The sequence below is a fragment of the Phacochoerus africanus genome, chromosome 16 (genome assembly GCF_016906955.1).
Source record: "Phacochoerus africanus isolate WHEZ1 chromosome 16, ROS_Pafr_v1, whole genome shotgun sequence".
Taxonomy (NCBI): Eukaryota; Metazoa; Chordata; class Mammalia; order Artiodactyla; family Suidae; genus Phacochoerus; species Phacochoerus africanus.
This window is the reverse complement of record NC_062559.1, coordinates 7,612,139-7,633,206: the sequence shown is the minus strand read 5'-3', so window position 1 is coordinate 7,633,206 and position 21,068 is coordinate 7,612,139. Positions and strand designations below refer to the sequence as shown.

The window sequence follows — 21,068 nt, the reverse complement described above, 5'->3', positions numbered from 1 at the left end:
CCTGGGTCTGAATGCCAAGGTCTTCCAGCTGAGTGTCTTCTGAAATCTCTGCTCAGTTCTGTCGCCTTCTGGAAGGCAGTTCTCTGCTCCACCCTCTGCGTAGACACAAGCTGAAAACTGGCCAAGAAAAACAAACATGTTCCTGGGGCTCCTGTAATCCAAGCCCCAGCCATCTTGCAATCAGTTCTGTCTTGCATATTTATCCTCAAAGAACATATACTATGACATTTTTTATGGACAGTGTTGGAGTTTGCTGACATGTTCATCATTCCACATCCACCCTATTCCTGCTCACAGCGCAGACTGTCTTTGGGTCATTGTCTTTCTTTCGCCGCATCCCCATTTCCTCCCCTTTGCTTCAGGAAATGCTATGGTAGCTGGTGTGCCCAGGGGGACCAAGCCTTTCACTTTCATTCATTGCTCAAGGTTTTGTTGCAAAGCCCTTGTTCCATTGCTTTTGGATACAGAAGAAGTGGTACATATAGAACAATGGAATAGGACGCAGCCTTGACAAAAAGTGAAATCATGCCACGTGCAGCACCAAGGATGGACCTAGCGAAGATCACACCAAGTGAAGCCAGTCCAACAAACAACAACAGCAGCTGCTATCACCTCTGTGTGGAGTCTATAAAACCAATGTTCCAAATGACCTAATTTACAAATCGGAAACAGACTCCCAGACGTTGCAAACTCAAACGTATGGTTACCAAAGGGGAGGGGTGGAGGAGAGGGAGGGATAGGGAGCTTGGGGCTGGCATACGCCCCCTCATGGAGGTGAAATGCATGGTCCACTGGGACCTGCTGTTTAGCACAAGGAAAGCTACTCACTGCTGTGATCGCCTATGGGGGAAAAGAATCTGAAAAGGAATAGATGTGTGTGTGTGTGTGTGTGTGTGTGTGTATAACTGAATCACTTTGTTGTACCACAGAAATTATCCCAACCTTGTAAATCAACTATCTTTCAATAAAAATTTAAAGAAAGAAAAAAAACTTCCTTTTTTTTTTTTTTTTTTAGCTTGGGTGTTCAGAGCCCAGGAGTGCAATAAAATTTTATTTATTCATAGTTTTGCTGTTTTCTTGTAGAAGGCCCAACCAGTGTCTCCTTGCTACAAAGAGTGTCCATCATAATTATGTTAATAGCAACAAGTTGGCCTTTTAAACAAGGGTTATTTGCATTTTTACCTTTTTCGTCTTTTTGTCTCTGTAGTTATGCATCTGAGGCACATGGAGCTTCCCAGGCTAGGGGTCCAATTGGAGCCACCGCCACAGGCCTCCACAAGAGCCACAGCGATGCGGGATCCTACCTGGGGCTGCGCCCTACACCACAGCCCAGGGCAACAGGATCTTTAACCCACTGAGCAAGGCCAGGATTGAACCCGCATGCTTATGGATGTTCGTCGGGTTCATTCACCTTTGAGCCATGATGGGACCTCCAGCATGGGTTAGTTTTAGATTCTCACCTAAGAAAGGAATTCTCTCCACCTGCAGGGAATTTAAGGTCCATCATATATGTAGCCCGTTCAGGAGGAGAATATCCAACCCCCTTTGCTTCAATTCTATCCCATACACTCTTATTCATTTTTTTTTTTTTCTTAAGGGCCACATTGAACATCCGTTTCATTTATTACATTAGGAGAAGTGTTAGTATTTTCTTCCTCCCCCAGCACATCCTTTGGTCAAGAAACGTTTCAGTTGTCAACTCATAACACAGGGTAACTGCTCTGTTATTCTTCCAAGGTGGTAATAAATATGTAACAGGAAACAGATGGTAAAAATTGTTCAGTACATATCGGTCATTTCATTGCTGTGTTCACTCCTATCTTGAGATTTTCTAGAATGAAAATTCAACACTGGCATAACAGAATATTTTACAAACATAGATGATAGTCCAATAACTAAGTGGGCAAAACAGAAGCAGTTGATAGGGAGTTCCCGTCATGGCTCAGCAGTTAATGAGCCTGACTGGCATCCATGAGGATGGAGGTTCGATCCCTGGCCTTGCTCAGGGGGCTAAGGATCGGGCTTTGCATCCACTGTGGTATAGGTGGCAGATGTGGTTCAGATCTGGCATGGGTGTGGCTGTGACGTAGGCCAGCAGCTGTAGCTCCAATCTGACCCCTAGCCTGGGAACCTCCATATGCCTTGGGTGCAGCCCCCAAAAGGCAAAAAAGACAGAGAAACAGTTCAGAGGAGGAATGATAGGTCATCTGAGCTGGTCTCAGATAGAAAGCTGTCTGCAGAATGGATGGGCCAGGTTTGGTTTCTAGCATTTGAGAAGCGCACAAGGATTTGGAGAGCAATTCAGTTCAGTTCCTAGGTGGCAAGGGTTGAGGCCATATGCTCTCACAGTTATGAAGTGGTGTTGACACGGAAATACTGCATCCATTTCTTACACTTCATGTCTAAGATACATTTGATGCCACTGGGGTTGTCTGACACTCTCCTTCTTTACCCCAGTAGAATTCCGGGGGTGAACATGTCAAAGCTTTGTGCCTGCTCCTAGCTATGGTCCCACGAGGATTCTGTGAACAAATCAAGATGCTAACATCTGCAGGGCTTGTTGCTTAGTTTATGCCTAAAAACCCAGGCATAGCCAATCTCTATTGAGTAAAAACTGAATCGCCTTAGTAAATAGCTGAATATGTTGGCAACTGTTTTGGCTGTTTCAGGTGCTTCTTTCCTTTTCATGATTCCCTGGAGCTTTATACTCATCACAGCTGCTTCCAGTCTGTGGCATCAATGATAAGCTGACTCTAGCTGATCAGAGAGGTCCGACCTGGGAAATGTGCCATTTTTGCCAGAAGGGGGCGCTGTGGCTGCATTGAAGGGTCACGCAGGGGCAGGGGGAGGGGCTGGGAGTGAGCAGAGAAGGCTGGTTAGAAGGACAGACTGGGTGGCAAGTGGGGCCTCCAACCTGCAATCAGGTGGGAGCGCCAGTTGTGGATTCTCCAAGATGCTACACTAACATCCTTTCACCTTGATTTGTCTTCCTTGCTGCAACCTGTTTGCTGAAAGCCCAGCTAAGCCCTGTACTCGCACTGGTATCTCATCTGTTATACCCAAGTAAGAGTTTTAACTGAGACACAGCCCCCGCCCCTTGGCTGAAAAGGCAGCTTTTCAGCTTTGCTCGCCTCATACACACCCCCCTTCTCGTCTTCTTGGAGCACCTACATGCCTTGTGTCCTTGATGCTTATCAGTATTGGCTTCTGTAGCCTTGCTTGCTCAGTTCCTTAGGCAGGAAGACTGTCTGCTCCGGGAAGGGGGAGGTCTGGGGCTACTTGCAGGGGAAAACCTTGAGACCCCGACGTCTGTATTGTATAAGAGGTACGCAGAACAAAGACCTGGTGCTCAGACTCTGGAGGTGACCCCTCTGAGCCCGCACAGGTGCTGAATAAAGCTTGCTACCCTGCATCTCTGAACGCTGTTTGTCTCCTTCCTCTGCCAGGGTTTCTGCGACAATCTGGTCCCCTCAGAACTATTCCCAGTATCTGGCTGCCGGCCTGAATCACAGCTGTGCCTTTTTAATGATGGGCAGGGGTCGAGAACCCGGCCACAACCTTCCAGTCTTTCTCCCTGCACGGGACTGGGCAAAAGGGTTCCAGAGGGTTTATGTCCTGAGGGATGTGATGCAGCCTGACGAAGCAGGGGTGGCAGGCGATCCCTTGAAGAGGGGGATGGTCTGTCCCTGAGAGGGGGTCTTGGAAGCAAGGGGGCGGTGGAGAATCGACATAATGAGGAGGGCGGCCAGTAGCAAAAGAGCAGCTATCAGAGGAATTTCCCAACCCAGGCAATTCAAATCCACCTTCTCTCAGAATTTATACAAGGAAAAAAAAAGAATCTCCACCAGGGATGAAGGGAGACTGGGGCTGCAGACGCTCAGGGGCAGTGACATCACAGGCAAAGCCACCAACCAGGGAGGAGGAGGCCAGAGCCCAGCCCCCTGCCCAGGGCATCCCAGTTAGTCGAGGCCACTTTGCCCTGCCTCAGCCATGAGCTTCGGGGTGCTCTGCCCTCTGGTCCTCTGTCTCCTGGGAGCAGGTGAGTCTTGGGTGCTCATGGGCTGCCCCTCGATGCTGAATCCTTGCCCTGAGGCTGCAGCCAACCCTCCCTTCTGGGCTTTGTCTAAACTTTGTCCTCTTCTCCTGACAGTCTCTGTGGACACTGGAGTTACTCAAACACCCAGATACCTGGTCCTGGGAACGAGAGATAAGAGATCTTTGAATTGTGAACAAGATATGGGACACAGTTTTATGTATTGGTATAAACAGAGTGCTCAGAACCCACCGGAGCTCATGTTCACCTGTAACTTCAAGGACCTCGCTAAAAATGAGACTGTTCCGAGTCGCTTCAGGCTTGATTGTCCAGCGAGCTCCCCCCTTTACCTGCACGTGGACGCCCTGAAACCAGAAGACTCGGCCGTGTATCTCTGCGCCAGCAGTAGAGACACAGCCCTGCAGGGCCAGCCGCTTCCTCTGCACAAACCTCGAGCACCCAGCCAGGAGGCTGTGGGGCCAACCAAGGCTTGGTTCCCCATTTCCTGGAAGACCCTCAATGGAAAGCTCAGACCCTGAGACTGCCTGCGGGCTCATGGCCATGGCTCTTCTGAGTTCCATCACAGTCACCAGCCACCTGTCCTGAGCAAGGCTGGGCCTGCAGCTGAATGTAGGACAATGTTCAAGTCTATCCCACGCATTTTCCAGTGGGCCGGGCCCCCTGGGAAGTCTTTCAGAAGACACTTGACCCTCTGTCCTTCCAGTCCTGCTTCCAATAGGGGCCTGTCTCTGACTTCTTCCATCCAAGTTTGGCCGGGTTCTCAGATCTGACCCCAGCCACACATATGCGCAGACACTTTTCAAAGCGCCTCATGCCCTCAGCAGGGGCTCTGTCCTTTCCAGCCCCTGAGGACCACAGATCCCCATCTGGTCCCTGTGTCTCAAGTTCATGCTGCTGCACGTCCAGGGGCTCGGTACCTCACGGGCTCCTCTTCCACTCAACAATGCCTTTCAGGCTTGGTCCTTGTGCCTTCTCTTTAACCATAGATCTTCAGGGCTTCCCATCCTGCATTATCAGCCATAGGGTCTGACATCCTTGCAAAGCCCTGCTCACACCAGCCAGTGAGAAGTGATGGCCTCTGACATTTCAGTTCAGGCCTTTGTGCTCAGAGCTGTCCCGGCTGAACCCCGTATCTTCGGGCTCTGCTCCCTGTAATGGGCATCAGACCTGTGCACACCAGCAGCCAAGGGCTGGCAGAGCCCTGCATCCCTTCCTGGAAGCTCACCTGTCTGCATCTGTACCAGGCTCCCGCCTTCCCCCTGAGAGGGCACTCCAGGCTCCCCTGACCAAGCCCCAAAACATCATACTGGGGACCAGGTCAAGGGTATGCAACTCTGCCTTAGGAGTGTGGGTTTCCCTTCACCTGAGCATGACCCTGCTCTGTCAACTTCTATAAAGATAAGCACATTGAGATCTAGTGGTTTTAAGGCCTTACTTACTGCCAAATACCCAGGCCTGTGTCAAGCGGAATGTCTATATTCACCAATTCCAGGTTCTCTAATCCAGCTTGTGTGTTTTCTGAGTTCTCGTTTTCCCACTCAAGACTAGAGCAGCCCCTTCCCTGATCAGAGCCCAAATCTGCATAGACACTTGCTCTCAACCCCAGAGGCAGCCAATGAGTCTCTGAGTCCCTCTGTTCAGGGCACTGGGCTGGGTACCTACTTTCGCATCTGCTCTCCTTCCCTGGCACTGAAACGTCCCTTTAGGGGTCGGGTCTCAGCCTCCCACTGGCGTTCCTCTCCACATGACACTGGTGCCTGAACCTGGCTTCTGCTCACAGGTACTGAATAGAAACACAGAGAGTTTAGGGTGAAAGAGAAAAGATAGCTCTATTGCTCTAGCAGCCAAAGGAGAGTCATAGCAGGCTAAGGCCTCAAAGACTGAGTCAGACTTAGGGGAGATTGGGAGGTGGTTCTATGGTTTTGGGAGTGTAGAACAGGGCCAGAGATAAGGATCAGGGGAGAGGCAAGCTTGCATTAGTTTCAAACCTGGGGTTCAGTGGCCTGGTGGACTTCTTTCCCTATTGGAGAGGCTTCCTTAACATCTTCCATTTGTGGGGGTTTTAGTTCAGTAGAAGAACTCAAAGATTTTTGTTTGTTTTTTTGTCTTTTTAGGGCCGTACCAAGGCATATGGATGTTCCCAGGCCAGGGGTCTAATCGGAGCTGTAGCCACTGGCCACACCCACCGCGACAGCCACGCCAGATCCTAGCTGCTGCTGGGACCTACACCACAGCTCACAGCCACGCCAGGTCCTTAACCCACTGAGCAAGGCCAGGGCGATTGAACCCGCAACCTCACGGTTCCTTGTCAGATTCGTTAACCACTGAGCCATGGGACGGGAACTCCAGATATTCTTATCTATATGCCTTGAGGGGAACCAGGACCCTGCCCCAAGGCTGCACTCTTGTGTCTTGACTCCTCCTCCCTGGTCTCAGCATCCCCTCTCTTCCCTGATTAGCAACCTTTGGCACCTGCCCTTTGCAACTCAGGGAAGCTCATGGAGGCTGCAGTTTGTTCCCTAAAAACAAGAAATGGGGGACCCAGAAAGGCTTGTGAGCCCAGGAGCCCACAGGGCCCTGCCTGGTTTCAACCCTCCTAGGGGCCTATGTTATTTTCGTCTCTTCCTCCCCAGAGTTTCAATCCTCAGGTTCAGAATCCAGAAACATGCCTCCGGATTGTGGCCCTGAATGGCTGATAGAGAGGGTGTCCCCAAAGGTAAGGTTTGTGTCTCTTCACACAGAGACTTCAGAGACTGAACCTGAGAAAGCACACTGAGGATTTAAGTGAGACACGCACCTCTGAGGGCGAGGCAGGCAGGGAGGCGATCAGCTGCCCTGCGTGTTGTGGTACACCTGCTACCTGGGGCATCTGATTGTCTGGGCAGGTTATTCCCTGGGAAGGTGGGGTGTGGGGGTCTTATTCCTTAATTTTCATCCCAGCTTCACCTTCCCCAAGGGAGGAGGGATCTTTGTCCTCATCGAGCTTGATCACACGTGTCATGGCTTTAGTGCATGAAGGGTACTTCTGCTCTGATAGCTAAATGTGTTATAACGTTATGATGATGGGGGCATAACGAGCAACAGGTTACATCTGGACACAGAGATGCGCCCTCTACTCGACCTTTCTTTGTTTGCCCCCAGGGCACTTATCACTCCAAAAGCTGTGCTTTCCTCTCACTCTGGAGGTTGTGGCTTTTCTTTATCCATCCATGGACCCTGCTGTTTGCATGATGTGTGGTTTCCTGCCATCTGGACCCATGCACCCCTTCTCTGCTCATGCCTAACCATCTGCCTGCTGGAACAAGGGGCATAATTCCAGCCTGTCTTCATGCCAGGCGCGGGTCTTCATGCCTGGCCTCACTCTGCCGAAGGCTGTGTTCCCCCAGGGTCCCTGTGCAGACGCAGCATTTCCCTTGGGGCCTGTGGGTCTGCACCCTCCAGGACATGGACCTGAGTTTCAGAGCATCACCTGTCCACGTGGGCGCCAAGCCTCCCTGATCCTGCTCCTGCTCCTGGGGGCGCTCTTGAGACCATGGGTGCCGCCCAAGACTCTGACATCACTGGACCTCCTCCCTTGGGCTGCTAGGGACCAGATGCCCCACTGGGGGAGGCCTCAGCCCGCCCAGGCCCTGCCATGGACGGCAGGCTCTTCTGCTGGGCCATCTTTGGGCTCCTGGGAGTAGGTGAGACCTGGGAGTGGGAGGGAAACTCCCACCCCTTCCCTTAACCTAAGCCCAGTGCCTGACTTTGGTCTCTTCCTCTGTCTGGCCTCTGTCTCATCCCACAGGCCACATGGAACCTGGAGTCAGCCAAAGCCCTCGCCACTACATCACACGGCCAGGACAGAACGTGACTTTGAGGTGTGACCCTATTCCTGGTCATCAGTACATCTTTTGGTACCGACAGACCCTGGGAAAAGGGGTTGAGTTTCTGATGTCCATCTATAACAAAGAGCCTTCAGAGAAGGCCGACTTTTTAAAGGATCGGTTCTCAGCTGAGATGCCTGATGACACGTACCTGACTCTGAAGATCCAGCCTGCACAGCGGGGAGACTCGGCCCTGTTCCTCTGTGCCAGCAGCTCAGCCACAGCCATGCACAGACACCTCCTGCCCTTCCACAAACTCTACAGCTCCTCTGCTCTCCCCAGGCTCTCAGCAGCGCCTGCCCCGCCCAAGGAGGCTGGCGGATGTGTGGTGGGTCTGCAGCTGCTTCTCAGGAGCAGAGGCCAGAATTAACGGTAGTTTGTAGGAGAGGAAATGGAGCACAGGTTCTCTGGGTGTGTGGAAATTGGGAAGGTTCTCAGCCCCATGGAATGTGGCCGTGGACCCCAGCAACGGGAGAGATGTGGCCAGTGGATGACCTGGGGAGCCTCCAGGGAAACCTCTGTACTCCCTTGGCCTCTGCCTGTGTTATTCTCTATTGAGCAAAACATGCAGCTGCCTTGGAGTGGAGACGGGCCTCCTGGAGAGGAGAGAGGGACTTGCCCTGGGACCCCCAGTAGCCTCAACTGGAGACTTTCTGGAAGGTGAAGGATCTCAGTGCCAGAACCTGGTCCTGGAATTTGGGAGAGGAACATTCTGGGGCAGTAGGCAGCCAAGGCAGAAACACCCCAAGTCCCTGCCAGCCGGGACAGGGAGGCTCTTTGGGGAACAGTGGCTGCCCATGTGAACTCAGGTGCATGCTCTTGCACCTGCAGGGATCCAAGCCCACAAGAAGGTCATGATGCAGGACAGACTGGGCAAGAGCAACTGCCCATGGGGCCACCTGTGGCAGCAACTGGTGTGAACTGCTCACTCTCGGCATGATGGGTGAAGACAGGACTGGCTTCTCAAAGGCTAAAACCTGAGGGTTCTGGACAACTGGCTGGAGGGATGATGTAGAAATTACTTCACAAGGGAGATACTGGATGGCTTACTAAAATGGCAGGTGGACCTCAAGCATTCAATTAAAATGAATTTGCGGGAGTTCCCATTGTGGCGCAGCAGTTAATGAATCAGACTAGGAACAATGAGGTTGCGGGTTTGATCCTTGGCCTTGCTCCGTGGGTTAAGGATCCGGGCTTGCCGTGAGCTGTGCTCTAGGTTACAGATGTGGCTCAGATCCCGCGTTGCTGTGGCTCTGGCATAGGCCAGTGGCGACAGCTCCAATTCGACCCCTAGCCTGGGAACCTCCATATGCCGCTGGAGTGGCTCAAGAAAAGCAAAAAGACAAACAAACAAACAAAAAATTGCTTTGGTGTTCTAGGCGTTTGAGTACATCATATTGGTTACACACTATTCTTTCCTCCTTCCTTCTTTCATTCTCTCTTCCTTTCTTTTTTCTCTCTTTTGACCAAAGATACTTCCCCACCAAGATATTGAAAGTATTGGCTGTGCATTGTAGGGATCATATGCCTCATGGAGGTAGAATCAACCTCAGGGTCATATACGATGAGGCCATATATGATGAACATACCCGGGTCATCTTCATGTTATGAAACCACCAGTTCCTCTAGAAAAGCTGCACCGGGGCTGCTAAGACAGAAACACTGGAGAGAGAACATGAGGAATGTCAAGGTGCTTATTCAAATCAGCAGAAAGGTGGTCCATAAACTCCTGCCCTTGGTCTGAACCTGAATGCAGGCCTCACCCCACCCCCTACCCAATGACCTGAGGCAAATCTCGTGCTTACTCTAGTCAAGCAAGCCTGGCTCATTCTGATGGGCGTATTGAGCAATTACTAACTTACAGTGATCTCCCCAAGTTCCCTAGGTTTCCCTCTCTATCTGCAGTCCCCTACTGGGACTCCTACGACTCCCTGTGTGACTCTCCTACTCCATCCCTATCATTAAGGAAGAAGGAAGGTGATTTTGGTAAGGGGATACTGGTAACCAAGTTGACACCTCACTAGAAGGCTGCAGCTGGTCACCAGGAACAGATATCTTAGTTAAGGCCTTTCATGCTGTTCTCAGTATGGGAAGATGCAAGAATGTAGGCTCTTAAAATTATTCTCCTGAAAATATCAAACTCTCTGAAGGCATATTCTGCCAGTTTTCCCAGAGCATGGAGTGCCCCATTCCCAATCTCTGCCCTAAATCTCTTTCAGGGTGTGTTGAAGGTCAGCTGTTGCAGTGGCTAATGACTTAATCCTTGCAGAGCTAAGTAGCAAGTGATAGTCTTTTGTTGGCAAGCCCATCTTCTCTGGAGAAATATCTGGCAGTCTCTTTAGTTCAGGTCACCTGTAACTACGGTGTAGGGAGCTCTGTGAATAATATGTGTGTTCCATAAGTAATTTTAGAAAGAACATTGTTTAAAAGGATGATACAAAAATAGTAATGGTTTGACTCTGGAGAGTGGGATACATTTTTACATTTGATCTTAACCAAAAGGCTGAGAAGCGATTGGGATACATTTTTTATTACATGCAGTGAAACTGAAGCCAAGCAGGGCCCTGTGGGTCCCTGGGCTCACAAGCTTTTCTGTGTCTCCCATTTCTTGTTTTTAGGGAATAAAATGCAGCCTCCATGAGCTTCCCTGAGTTCCAAAGCCTGGTTCAAACTCTTGCTAATCAAGGAAGGAAGGAGATGCAGAGACCAGGGAGGAGCAGTCAAGAAACAACTGTGCAGCCTTGGGGCAGGTCCTGGTTCCTCCTCAAGGAACATAGATAAGAATATCTTTGAGTTCTTCTGTTGAACTAAAACCCCAACAAATGAAAGATGTTAAGGAAGCCTTCTTCAATAGGGAAAGACCACTGACCACCAGCTTTGAAACTAATGCAAGCTTGCCTCTGCCCTGATCCTTATCTGTGGCCATATTTTTCATTCCCCAAACTATAAAACCACCTCCCAATCTCTCCTATGGGGGGCAGAGTCTTTGAGGCACTAGCCTGCTGTGACTCTCCTTTGCCTGGCAAAGCAAGCAAAGTATTTTTCTCCTTCACCCAAAACTCTTATCTCCGTGTTTCTATTCCGTACCAGTGAGCAGAGGCCAAATTCTGGCAAAATGTATAATATGAAATGCTAATTATGTGCATCTTGTCAAATAGAAATACTCAAGTCACATCGATAGGGATGGAGTAGACACAGGTAGTTGTAGAAGTCCTGATAAAGGACGACATTTAAAGAGGGAAACTTAGGGGACACTGGGAGATCTCTGTAAGTAAATAAATTGCCCAAAAAAGCCATCAGAACTACGTAGCTTTGCTTCCTTAGTGGAGCCTCGAGAACTGCCTCAGGTCATTGGGTGGGGGATGGGGTGAGGGCTGCATTCATATTCAGACCAAGGGCAAGAGTTTGAGGACCACCCTTCTTCGGATTTGAATACACACCTTACCTGATACTAAGGAGGAGCTACTACTCCTGGAAAGGAAGAGGCGGGCTTTTCCAACCTCACTCCTCTTGGATAATGTAGCCCACCTTGCCTGCCTGCTTGCATCTCTTACCAGGGTCCCATCCTAATAAATTTGTTTCCTTCCTGTCACTTTGTCTCTCACTGAATTCCTTCTGCACAGAGGCATAAAGAACCTGAACCTCAGTAAGTCCAGACATCAGGTGAGTGAAAACATGGGTTCGAGTCCCAACCTGGGTTTAGGCTGGGTTTGAGTCCCAATCTATGTTCTGGCTAGGTTCAGGCTGTTAATACTGTCAGCTTCAACATCACTCCAAGCAAGATAAAAACACGTCCTGGGGTTCCCGTTGTGGCTCAGTGGTTAACAAACCCAGCTAGGATCCACAAATTTTCGGGTTTGATCTCACTCAGTGGGTTAAGGATCCGGCATTGCCTTGAGCTGTGTTGTAGGTCACAGACACGTCTTGGATCCTGCGTTGCTCTGTCTGTGGTGCAGGCCCGCAGACGCAGCTCTGATTCGACCCCTAGCCTGTGAACTTTCATACGCCACAGTGCAACCCTAAAAAGCAAGAAAAAAAAAAAAGATACAAACACATCACCATCCCTTGCATATTTTGTCTCTTTCCAAACAATAACCACCCCCCTCCCCAAACTGGAACCACTGTCCTGTCTAATCATAGACTAGATTTGCTGGTTCTCAAATTTCATGTGAATGAAATCTCACACTTTTTTTGACTAGTGTCTTTGATTTAATATAGTGTTTTTGTTTCTCACCCTTACTGTTCTATGTAACAGTAATTTGTTCTTTTATATTGTATTTTTTATTATTATGTGACTCTATCATGATTTCTATATTCAATTACATGCTGGTGAACACTTGGGTTGTTTCTAGATTTGGGCTATTGTAAAGAAAGCTGCAATAAGCAGTATTCTTGGGTTTTTGTTTTGTTTTTGTTTTGTCTCTTTGCCATTTCTAGGGCCACTTCTGCAGCACATGGAGGTTCCAAGACTAGGGGTCTAATTGGAGCTGTAGCCACCAGCCTATGCCAGAGCCACAGCAACGCGGGATCCGAGCCACGTCTGCAACCTACACCATAGCTCACGGCAACGCCGGATCCTTAACCTACTGAGCAAGGCCAGGGATCCAACCCGAAACCTCATGGTTCCTAGTTGGATTCGTTAACCACTGAGCCATGATGGGAACTCCAATAAGTAGTGTTCTGATACATGAACTTGTGTGGACTTTAATTTCTCTTGGGTAAATCCCAGAGTGGGGTTGTTCAGTTGTGTGGTAGGTACTTATTTCACTTTATAAAAATGGCTATACTGGGAGTTCCCATCATGGCACAGTGGAAATGAATTAGACTAGGAACCATGAGGTTGTGAGTTCAATCCTTGGCCTTGCTCAGTGGGTTAAGGATCCAGCGTTGCCGTGAGCTGTGGTGTAGGTCGCAGACATGGCTCAGGTCTGGCATTGCCGTGGCTGTAGTGTAGGTTGGCAGCAACAGCTCTGATTTGACCCCTAGCCTGGGAACCTCCATATGCCACGATTGTGGCCCTAAAAAGACAAAAAAAAAAAAAAAAGAATACAGTAAGTGGTGCTGGGAAAACTGGACAGCCACATGTAAAAGAATGAAATTAGAATATTCCCTAACACCATACGCAAAAATAAACTCAAAATGGATTAAAGACCTAGACAGAAGACCAGACACTATAAAACTCTTAGAGGAAAACATAGGCCAGACACTCTCTGACATAAACGACACAACATCTTCTCAGATCCACTTCTTAGAGTCATGATGACAGTAAAAACAAAAATAAACAAATGGGACTTAATTAAACTTAAAAGTTTCTGCACAGCAAAGGAAACCCTAAACAAAACGAAAAGACAACCCACAGAATGGGAGAAAATCTTTGCAAATGAATCAGCTGACAAGGGATTAATCTCCAAAATTTATAAACAACTTCTGCAGCTCAATACCAAAAAAATGAACAACCCCATCAAAAAATGGGCAGAAGTTCTAAACAGACAGTTCTCCAAAGAAGACATACAGATGGTCAAGAAACACATGAAAAGATGTTCAACATCACTCATTATTAGAAAAATGCAAATCAAAACCACAATGAAGTACCACCTTACACCAGCCAAATTGGCCATCATCAAAAAGTCTACAAACAATAAGTGCTGGAGAGGGTGTGGAGAAAAAGGAACCCTATGACACTGCTGGTGGGATTTTAAATTGGTGCAACCACTCTGGAAAACAGTATGGAGATTCCTCAGAAAACTAAACATAGAACTACCATTGACCCAGCAATCCCACTCCTGGGCATCTGTCCAGAGAAAACCATGACTCGAAAAGACACATGTACTCCGATGTTCATTGCAGCACTATTTTCAACAGCCAAGACATGGAAACAACCTAAATGTCCATCGACTGAGGAGTGGATCAAGAAGTGGTACATCTACACAATGGAATATTACTCAGCCATTAAAAGGAACGAAATACTGGCATTTTTAGCAACACGGGTGGACCTAGAAATTATCATGCTAAGTGAAGTTAGCCATACAATGAGACACCAACATCAAATGCTTTCACTGACATGTGGAATCTGAAAAAAGGACAGAATGAACTCTGCAAAATAGATACTGACTCACAGACTTTGAAAAACTTATGATTCCCAAAGGAGACAGTTTGGGGAGTAGGGGGATGCACTGGGGTTGTGGGATGGAAATCCTATACAATTGGATTGTGATGCTCATTGTACAACTACAAATGTAATAAATTCATTGAGTAATAAAAAATATATATGAAAAGCTAAAATGAAAGGATAAAAAATAAAATTAAAAAAAAAAGGGAGTTCCCGTCGTGGCGCAGTGGTTAACGAACCCGACTAGGAACCATGAGGTTGCGGGTTCGATCCCTGCCCTTGCTCAGTGGGTGGACGATCTGGCGTTGCCGTGAGCTGTGGTGTAGGTTGCAGACGCGGCTCGGATCCCGCGTTGCTGTGGCTCTGGCGTAGGCCGGTGGCTACAGCTCCAATTCGACCCCTAGCCTGGGAACCTCCATATGCCGCGGGTGCGGCCCAAAGAAATAGCAACAACAACAACAACAACAAAAAGACAGAAAACAAACAAACAAACAAAATGGCTATACTGTTTTCCCAAATGGCAATGCAAAATGGTGAAGCCAGCTCCAGTTGACAGTGTAAACACTTCCTATGCATTAGGATAAGCCAGTGTTGTTCCACTGAGCCACATGATGCTGTGGGGAGGGGCAGAAAGAGCTGCAGGAAATTGGGAGAGGGGTTTACAAAGTTTTGTAATTATGTCAAGCAGGTTGGTTACCAATCTTTGAGGGACTGCAAGAATATACTAGTCTAGCTCTCTGTAGAAAGTGGGAAGTCCTTCAGAACTGTGAAGAGTATTCCCACTGTGGTGCAGAATCCAATTGCAGTGGCTAGGGTCACTGCAGAGGCGTGGGTTCAATCCCCAGCCTGACACAGTGGGTTAAAGGATCCAGCATTACGGCAGCTGTGGCTTGGATTCAATTCCTAGCCCAGGAACTTCCATATGCTAAAGGTGCAGCCATTGAAAAAAAAAAAAAAATACTGGGGAGAAGAGTCTACAGGGAGGGAGTTTGAAGGAGCATACTGCATATTCAGGGGCAAGTGTATACAGAAGAGTATACATGTGTGTACGCCTCAAAGAACAATCAGAAAAACTAGGGCAGGGACCTAGTCCCCAAACTCAGTTCCACTGAGCATGGTCCTATCTTAGAAAAAAGAGAGAATGACTTACTTTGAGCCAAATAAGAGGGCATTCTGGGCTTGGAGAATCTGTAAGAGCCCTGACATGCCAGGAGGACCTGGTTATTGGCTAGTGAAGAGCTCTTATCTATGAATATCAGAACACTGGGCTGGGGGTGCCCCCTGACTTTCTGACCTACTGTGGGCACTAGGCTTCTCTGGTATGTGGCCTTTTGTCTCTTGGGAGCAGGTGCATCTAAGACACAGAAGGGAAACTCCTGATGTGAACTTTCCAATTCCAGATCCTCAGCATCTGCCTCCTCATCTTCATCTTCGCTTACATGACCTTCCCTAAGGAAACCCAGGGATGCTCAAATGGATACCAAGATCCTCATCACAGAGATGGAAGAGAAACTGATCATCGAATCTTCTTAGAAAACGAACCGTCTTGTGTTGTGCTGGTATTGGCATGACCCAGCACCGGGACTAAGACTGATCCATCAGTCAAAAAGAGCCAAACTTATGGTCAGGGGAGATGTGTTGGAAGGGTACAGGTTTCAAAAAGCTAGAGAGACATTCTCCCTAACAGTGGGGTCAACCACTGCAGCCAGGCACCCCTACTTTGGTGCCAGCTGGGATCCCACTAAATTGCACAGTCACAACCACTCAGCTCAGAAAGAACAAGGTGGTCCTTCCTCATGAGGCCCCTGCACTAACCTGAAGGAGGCACAAAAGCCCTTCCTAGTCAACACCAGCCATCTATTCAAGGAAAACATTGAGACTGAGAGTGAAGGAGAAAAGGAAAAAGAAAATAATGAGGTTGTGGAGGGACTGGAACTCTTTTGCGTTGTTCTGGGAATACAGAATAGTGCAGACCTCTGGTTTTAACAGTACAGCAGTTCCTCAAAAAATTTAACATGGTAATATCGTATGATCCAGCAAGTCTCTTGATATATACCCAAAAGAAGTAAAGGGATTCAAACAAACATTAGCACACCAATGTTCACAGAAGCATGATTTACAACGGCAAAAAGGTGAAAACAACCTGTCCAATAAACAGATAAAGAAAATGTGATATGTACATAAAATGGAATACTGTTCAGTGTCACAAAGCAATGGCATTCTGATACATGCTACCACATGGATGAACCTTGAAGACATTACGTGAAGTTAAATAATCCAGGGGCAAAAGGACAAATGGCGTGATCTGCATCCATTTATATGAGGTATCTAGAGTAATTACCTAGAATTCAGACAGACAGAAAACCAAACAGTGGTTTTCAAGGTCTGGGGTGAGGGAGGGAATGAGGAATTATTTAACAGATATAGAGTTTCATCGTGGGAAGACGAAAATGTTCTGGAGATGGATACTGGTGACGGTAGCACAGTGTGGATGCCATTAATCTGTAGACTTGAAAAGGTAAGTTTTATGATATATATTTTTTATCGCAACAATAAAATGAAAAAACAGCTTAAATTAAAATTTAGAAACAAAATCTTTGAGCAAAGATGAGTTCCACTCAAGAAGAACAGGTTAACCATTAAATCTGAATGCAGAAAAATTAAATATTAATGTCTCAATATCTTGCATCCTATTTCTTACGAAGGAAAATATTGTTGACGTGAATATTTAAATATAAGAGCTAGATATGGAAGGTAAACTCCAAGGGTATTGTTCTATATAATACAGGTAGAATAGGAGTTCCCACCATGGCTCAGTGGTTAATGAATTTGACTAGGAACCATGAGGTTGTGGGTTTCATCCCTGGCCTCGCTCAGTGGGTTAAGGATCCAGCATTGCCGTGAGCTGTGGTGTAGGTCAAAGATGCAGCTCAGATTCCGTGTTGCTGTGGCTCTGATGGAGACTGGCGACCATAGCTCTGATTAGACCCCTAGCCTGGGAACCTCCACATGCCAAGGGTGCAGCTCTAGAAAAGACAAAAAAACAAAAAACAAAGCAACAACAACAACAACAACAAAAAACAGGCAAAATAATTTGAGATTCTGGGAAGCATTGGAAGGGGTATAATGGGTAAGGATGAGAGGAAAACGGGGGAAAATCTGTTTTGACTTTCCCTTACAACGCTCCTCAAATACACAATAGACTCTACTGAACCCACCAGACCTTGATGTGTATAATTTTTGAGGAAATCAAGGAAGCTCTTAGCTTTATGGCCAGATAACGTAACAAGGTTGGAGAAGACCAGGAGAATACAAATGACCATGGACATGGTCAGAAATCTCTGGAAGGGTTTTGCCTTTCCATAGCTTTTGGAATGTATAAGCTCTAGTATTCTCGATGAACACAGGAAAAAGAGGATTTCTAAAAGAGACGGAAGAGAAAGAAATTTTCTAGCAATGTGGAAAGAGAGTCTTATTTTTATTCTTGGGCAAGCTGATTAGTGGGAACCTTTCAAAGGGCCCATCTGAGTGGTCTGCCTCCAGCAAGCTGTCTGGAATCATCAAAGAAAAAACAGCCTCAGTTAATTACTAAATTCAAAAGTCCTTGGGATTTCATCTGCAGGAGGAAAAACACGCTGTCTCTGTGTTTTCCATCACTGTCATTTTTTTTTTTTTTAAAGCAACTCCACCTAACCTAGGCCAGGTCTCCTTCATTGAAATTTTCTCAAAATCAAAACATCTCCTCCAGGATCACTTTTTTTCCTCTTAAAACACAAAATCCAAATTAGAGCCGAGGAGTGTGTGTGTGTGTGTGTGTGTGTCCCTCTAGAAGAAAAGCAGCAAAACAAAAAACAACACAAACATCCAAAAACACAGTGCCATAGGCACAGAGTGAATAGTTTCTAATTTAAAACCCGTCTCAAGACTCCTAACACTAGTGCAAAGACAAACGTCTTGGTTACCCAACACAGACCACACGGAGGCGCTGTGGAACTGCTGAACGCCAAAAGTTTCTGAGGCCCAACAAGCAGAGTTGGTTGCCTGGGGCCAGGAGGGTTAATAAAGCGTTGTTTTGTTTTATCCTCTAGAAGCCTTAATAGCATAGACACTAATTTGCAGGTGTGCTGTCCCAGCTGGGGGCCATGAGCTTCAACCCCGCAGTGATTAGGGAGTCTGCGAGGTTGCAAGGGGAAGTGAGGGTGTGGGGATGGGAGCGGACAAGTAGAGAAACACCTCCTTCAAAGGAGAAGCAAAGGAGCTGATGGGATGGGCATGGGGCCTAAACCCAGCCTAGTCTAGACCACCCCAGTCCAGCCCCACAAAGCAGTCGCCCTGGATCAACTGACCTGCAGAGAGAGACGAGGCTCCTGGGAACCGGCAGAGGCAATGTTGGCATCAGAGCAGTGACGTCACTGCCTAACCTCCAACCAGAGAACGGACGCCCAGAACGTCAGCTCTCAGAGAACCCGAGCGCGGAGCAAGGAGACGCATGCCCAGTTCTGCCCTTCCCTGCCATGCGCTCCATCCTCTTCTGCTATGTGGCCCTTTGTCTCCTGGGAGCAGGTAAGTCCTTGGTACTGGCAAGGCATCTCTAAGTCCGATAGTGCCCAAATCCAAAGCACGTTTGGGCTCTTTTCCTGCCTTCTTTTTCCAGCCCCTGTCTCCTGCCCTCACAGGCCGAGCGGATTCTCGAGTCACCCAAACACCGAGACATCTGATTAAAGCAAGAGGACAGCAAATGACACTGAGATGTTCCCCTGTCTCTGGGCACCGCAGTGTGTATTGGTACCAACAGGCCCTGAATCAGGGCCCCCAGTTCCTCTTTGAGTTTTATGACCAAAAGCAAAGCGCCGAAGGAAACGTCTCGGATCGATTCTCAGTACAACAGCCCAGTAACTCTCTCTCTGAGCTGACCGTGAACTTCTTGGAGCTGAGGGACTCCGCCCTGTACCTCTGTGCCAGCAGCCTGGCACAGCCCTGCTGGGTCACCAGCCTTCTGTACACAAACCTCCGTGCCCCAGTGAGGAGCAACTTCAGAGCTGACAGATCCGTGAGAGCCCAGAAACTTCAGTGGGAAAGACCGCTGGGCCCTAGGGCTCCAATGCCATTCAGGCAGGGATAACAGAGGACAAGGACATCTGTTCAGGGGAACAGGTTCGATCCTGAATGACCTTCATTCCTGGCAGTGCTAGAGGGGGAGGAGGAGTTTGTCATTTAGTAGGTGGTGGCCTCTTTTGGGGGGAGGGTTCATTTGGGGATCAAGTTACTTGATAAAGGTAATTCTAAAAGATAATCACGGGGGTTGCTTTATATAATTTAGGGAGAAGGCATTGAGATTTGGGTTAAGTCTAGGACAAAAAAAAATATGATTACAGGAGGTTGAGAACAAAGCTAGAGTTATAAGATTGGTAAAGAAACCAAAGGCCTGGAGTCCCTGTCGTGGCGCAGTGGTTAACGAATCCAACTAGGAACCATGAGGTTGTGGATTCGATCCCTGGGCTTGCTCATTGGTTAAGGATCAGGTGTTGCCATGAGCTGTGGTGTTGGTTGCAGATGTGGCTTGGATCCAGTGTTGCTGTGGCTCTGTGGTAGGCTGGCGGCTATAGCTCCAATTGGACCCTTAGCCTGGGAACCTCCATGTGCCGTGGGTGTAGCCCTAGAAAATACAAAAAACAAAAACAAAAAAAACCCCTGTTATTATTTTTTTGATTTTGCTTTTTAAGGCTGTACTTGTGGCATATGGAAGTTTCCAGGCTAGGGGTCAAATTGGAGCTGCAGCTGCCGGCCTACACCACAGCTCACAGCTAACATTGTGAGAGAGGCCTTAACCCACTGAGAGAGGCCAGGGATCAAACCCACATCCTCAGGGATAATATTCTGGTTCTTAACCCACTGAGCTACAATGGGAACTCTAAAAACTTGGGTGGCTTTTTCTGTTTGTTTGGTTTTTGGTTTTTAGGGCCGCACCTGCAGCGTATGCAGGTTCCCAGGCTAGGGGTCAAATTGGAGCTACAGTTTCCGGCCTATGCTACAGGCATGTGGGATCCAAGCTGCGGCTGCGACCTACAGCACAGTTTATGGCAATGCCAGATCCCTGAGCCACTAAGTGAGGCCAGGAATTGAACCCACATCTTCATGGATACTAGTCAGATTCGATTCCATTGCACCAAGACTGGAACTCCCCAAAACCTGTTATTTTTAACATGATCTCTTTCCTCCTCCCTCCCGGTCTTCAATCAGCGAGGCCTTATAACAACTGGCATCACCTGGAGGCCAGTCCCAGGTGCGATCACTGCACAAATGCTGTGATGATGGTGTGAGAAGCCTGGAGTTGATTTCTGACTTTGCTTCCTGACCTCTTACCTCGGTCCTGCCCCCACAGGCACAGGCAAGTACCTCCCACACACAGGGGAGGGCAGGCCTCCCCTGATTACAAACAGGCAATTCTGTTTCCTTCTCGCTTAGTAACACCTCACCCTCCAGATTCCGGTACCTTCAGGGCATCACCTCTTGGCCACCTTAGGATGCATCTTACTCTTTGATCAAACATCTCGCAAAATTCCTTAAAACACGGATGTCTTTTAAATTCTCTGCATCTGGAGTTCCCGTCATGGCACAGCGGAAACGAATCCGACTAGGAACCATGAGGTTGTGGGTTCAATCCCTGGCCTTGCTAAGTGGGTTAAGGATCCGGCATTGATGTGAGCTGTGGTGTAGGTTGTAGATGCAGCTTGGATCTGGCGTGGCTGTGGCTGTGGCACAGGCCAGTGGCTATAGCTTGGGTTGGACCCCAAGCCTGGGAACCTCCATATGCCATAGGTGCGGCCCTAGAAAAGACAAAAAAAAAAAAGAAGGAAAGAAAAAAAGAAAGAAAAACAAATCCTCTACATCTGCTCTTGCCATTCCCATGGCCCAGAGGACCCTCCCTCTTTCCCAAATATGACTTATCTTTCAAGGACTGGCTCAGACTTACCTTCCTCTCTGCTTCTTATCAGACATTCCATGGCTACGCTCCTGATTCGTGTGCTCAGGTGGCCAT

At 48.1% G+C, this 21,068-nt stretch overlaps 3 gene segments (V, D, J or C); all 3 read left to right on the top strand.

The window, feature by feature from the left end:
• The first annotated feature begins 3,978 nt into the window (after positions 1–3,978).
• LOC125117468 (T cell receptor beta variable 4-2-like) lies at positions 3,979–4,735 on the top strand. The segment is given in 2 exon segments: positions 3,979–4,039; positions 4,151–4,735. Coding segments are annotated over 2 exon segments (471 nt in total).
• Positions 4,736–7,584: 2,849 nt separating this feature from the next.
• On the top strand, positions 7,585–8,840 carry LOC125117775 (T cell receptor beta variable 7-9-like). The segment is given in 3 exon segments: positions 7,585–7,737; positions 7,842–8,243; positions 8,752–8,840. Coding segments are annotated over 3 exon segments (540 nt in total).
• Positions 8,841–18,384: 9,544 nt separating this feature from the next.
• Positions 18,385–20,411, top strand: LOC125117466 (T cell receptor beta variable 5-5-like). The segment is given in 3 exon segments: positions 18,385–18,592; positions 18,706–19,183; positions 20,270–20,411. Coding segments are annotated over 2 exon segments (495 nt in total).
• Positions 20,412–21,068: the final 657 nt, after the last annotated feature.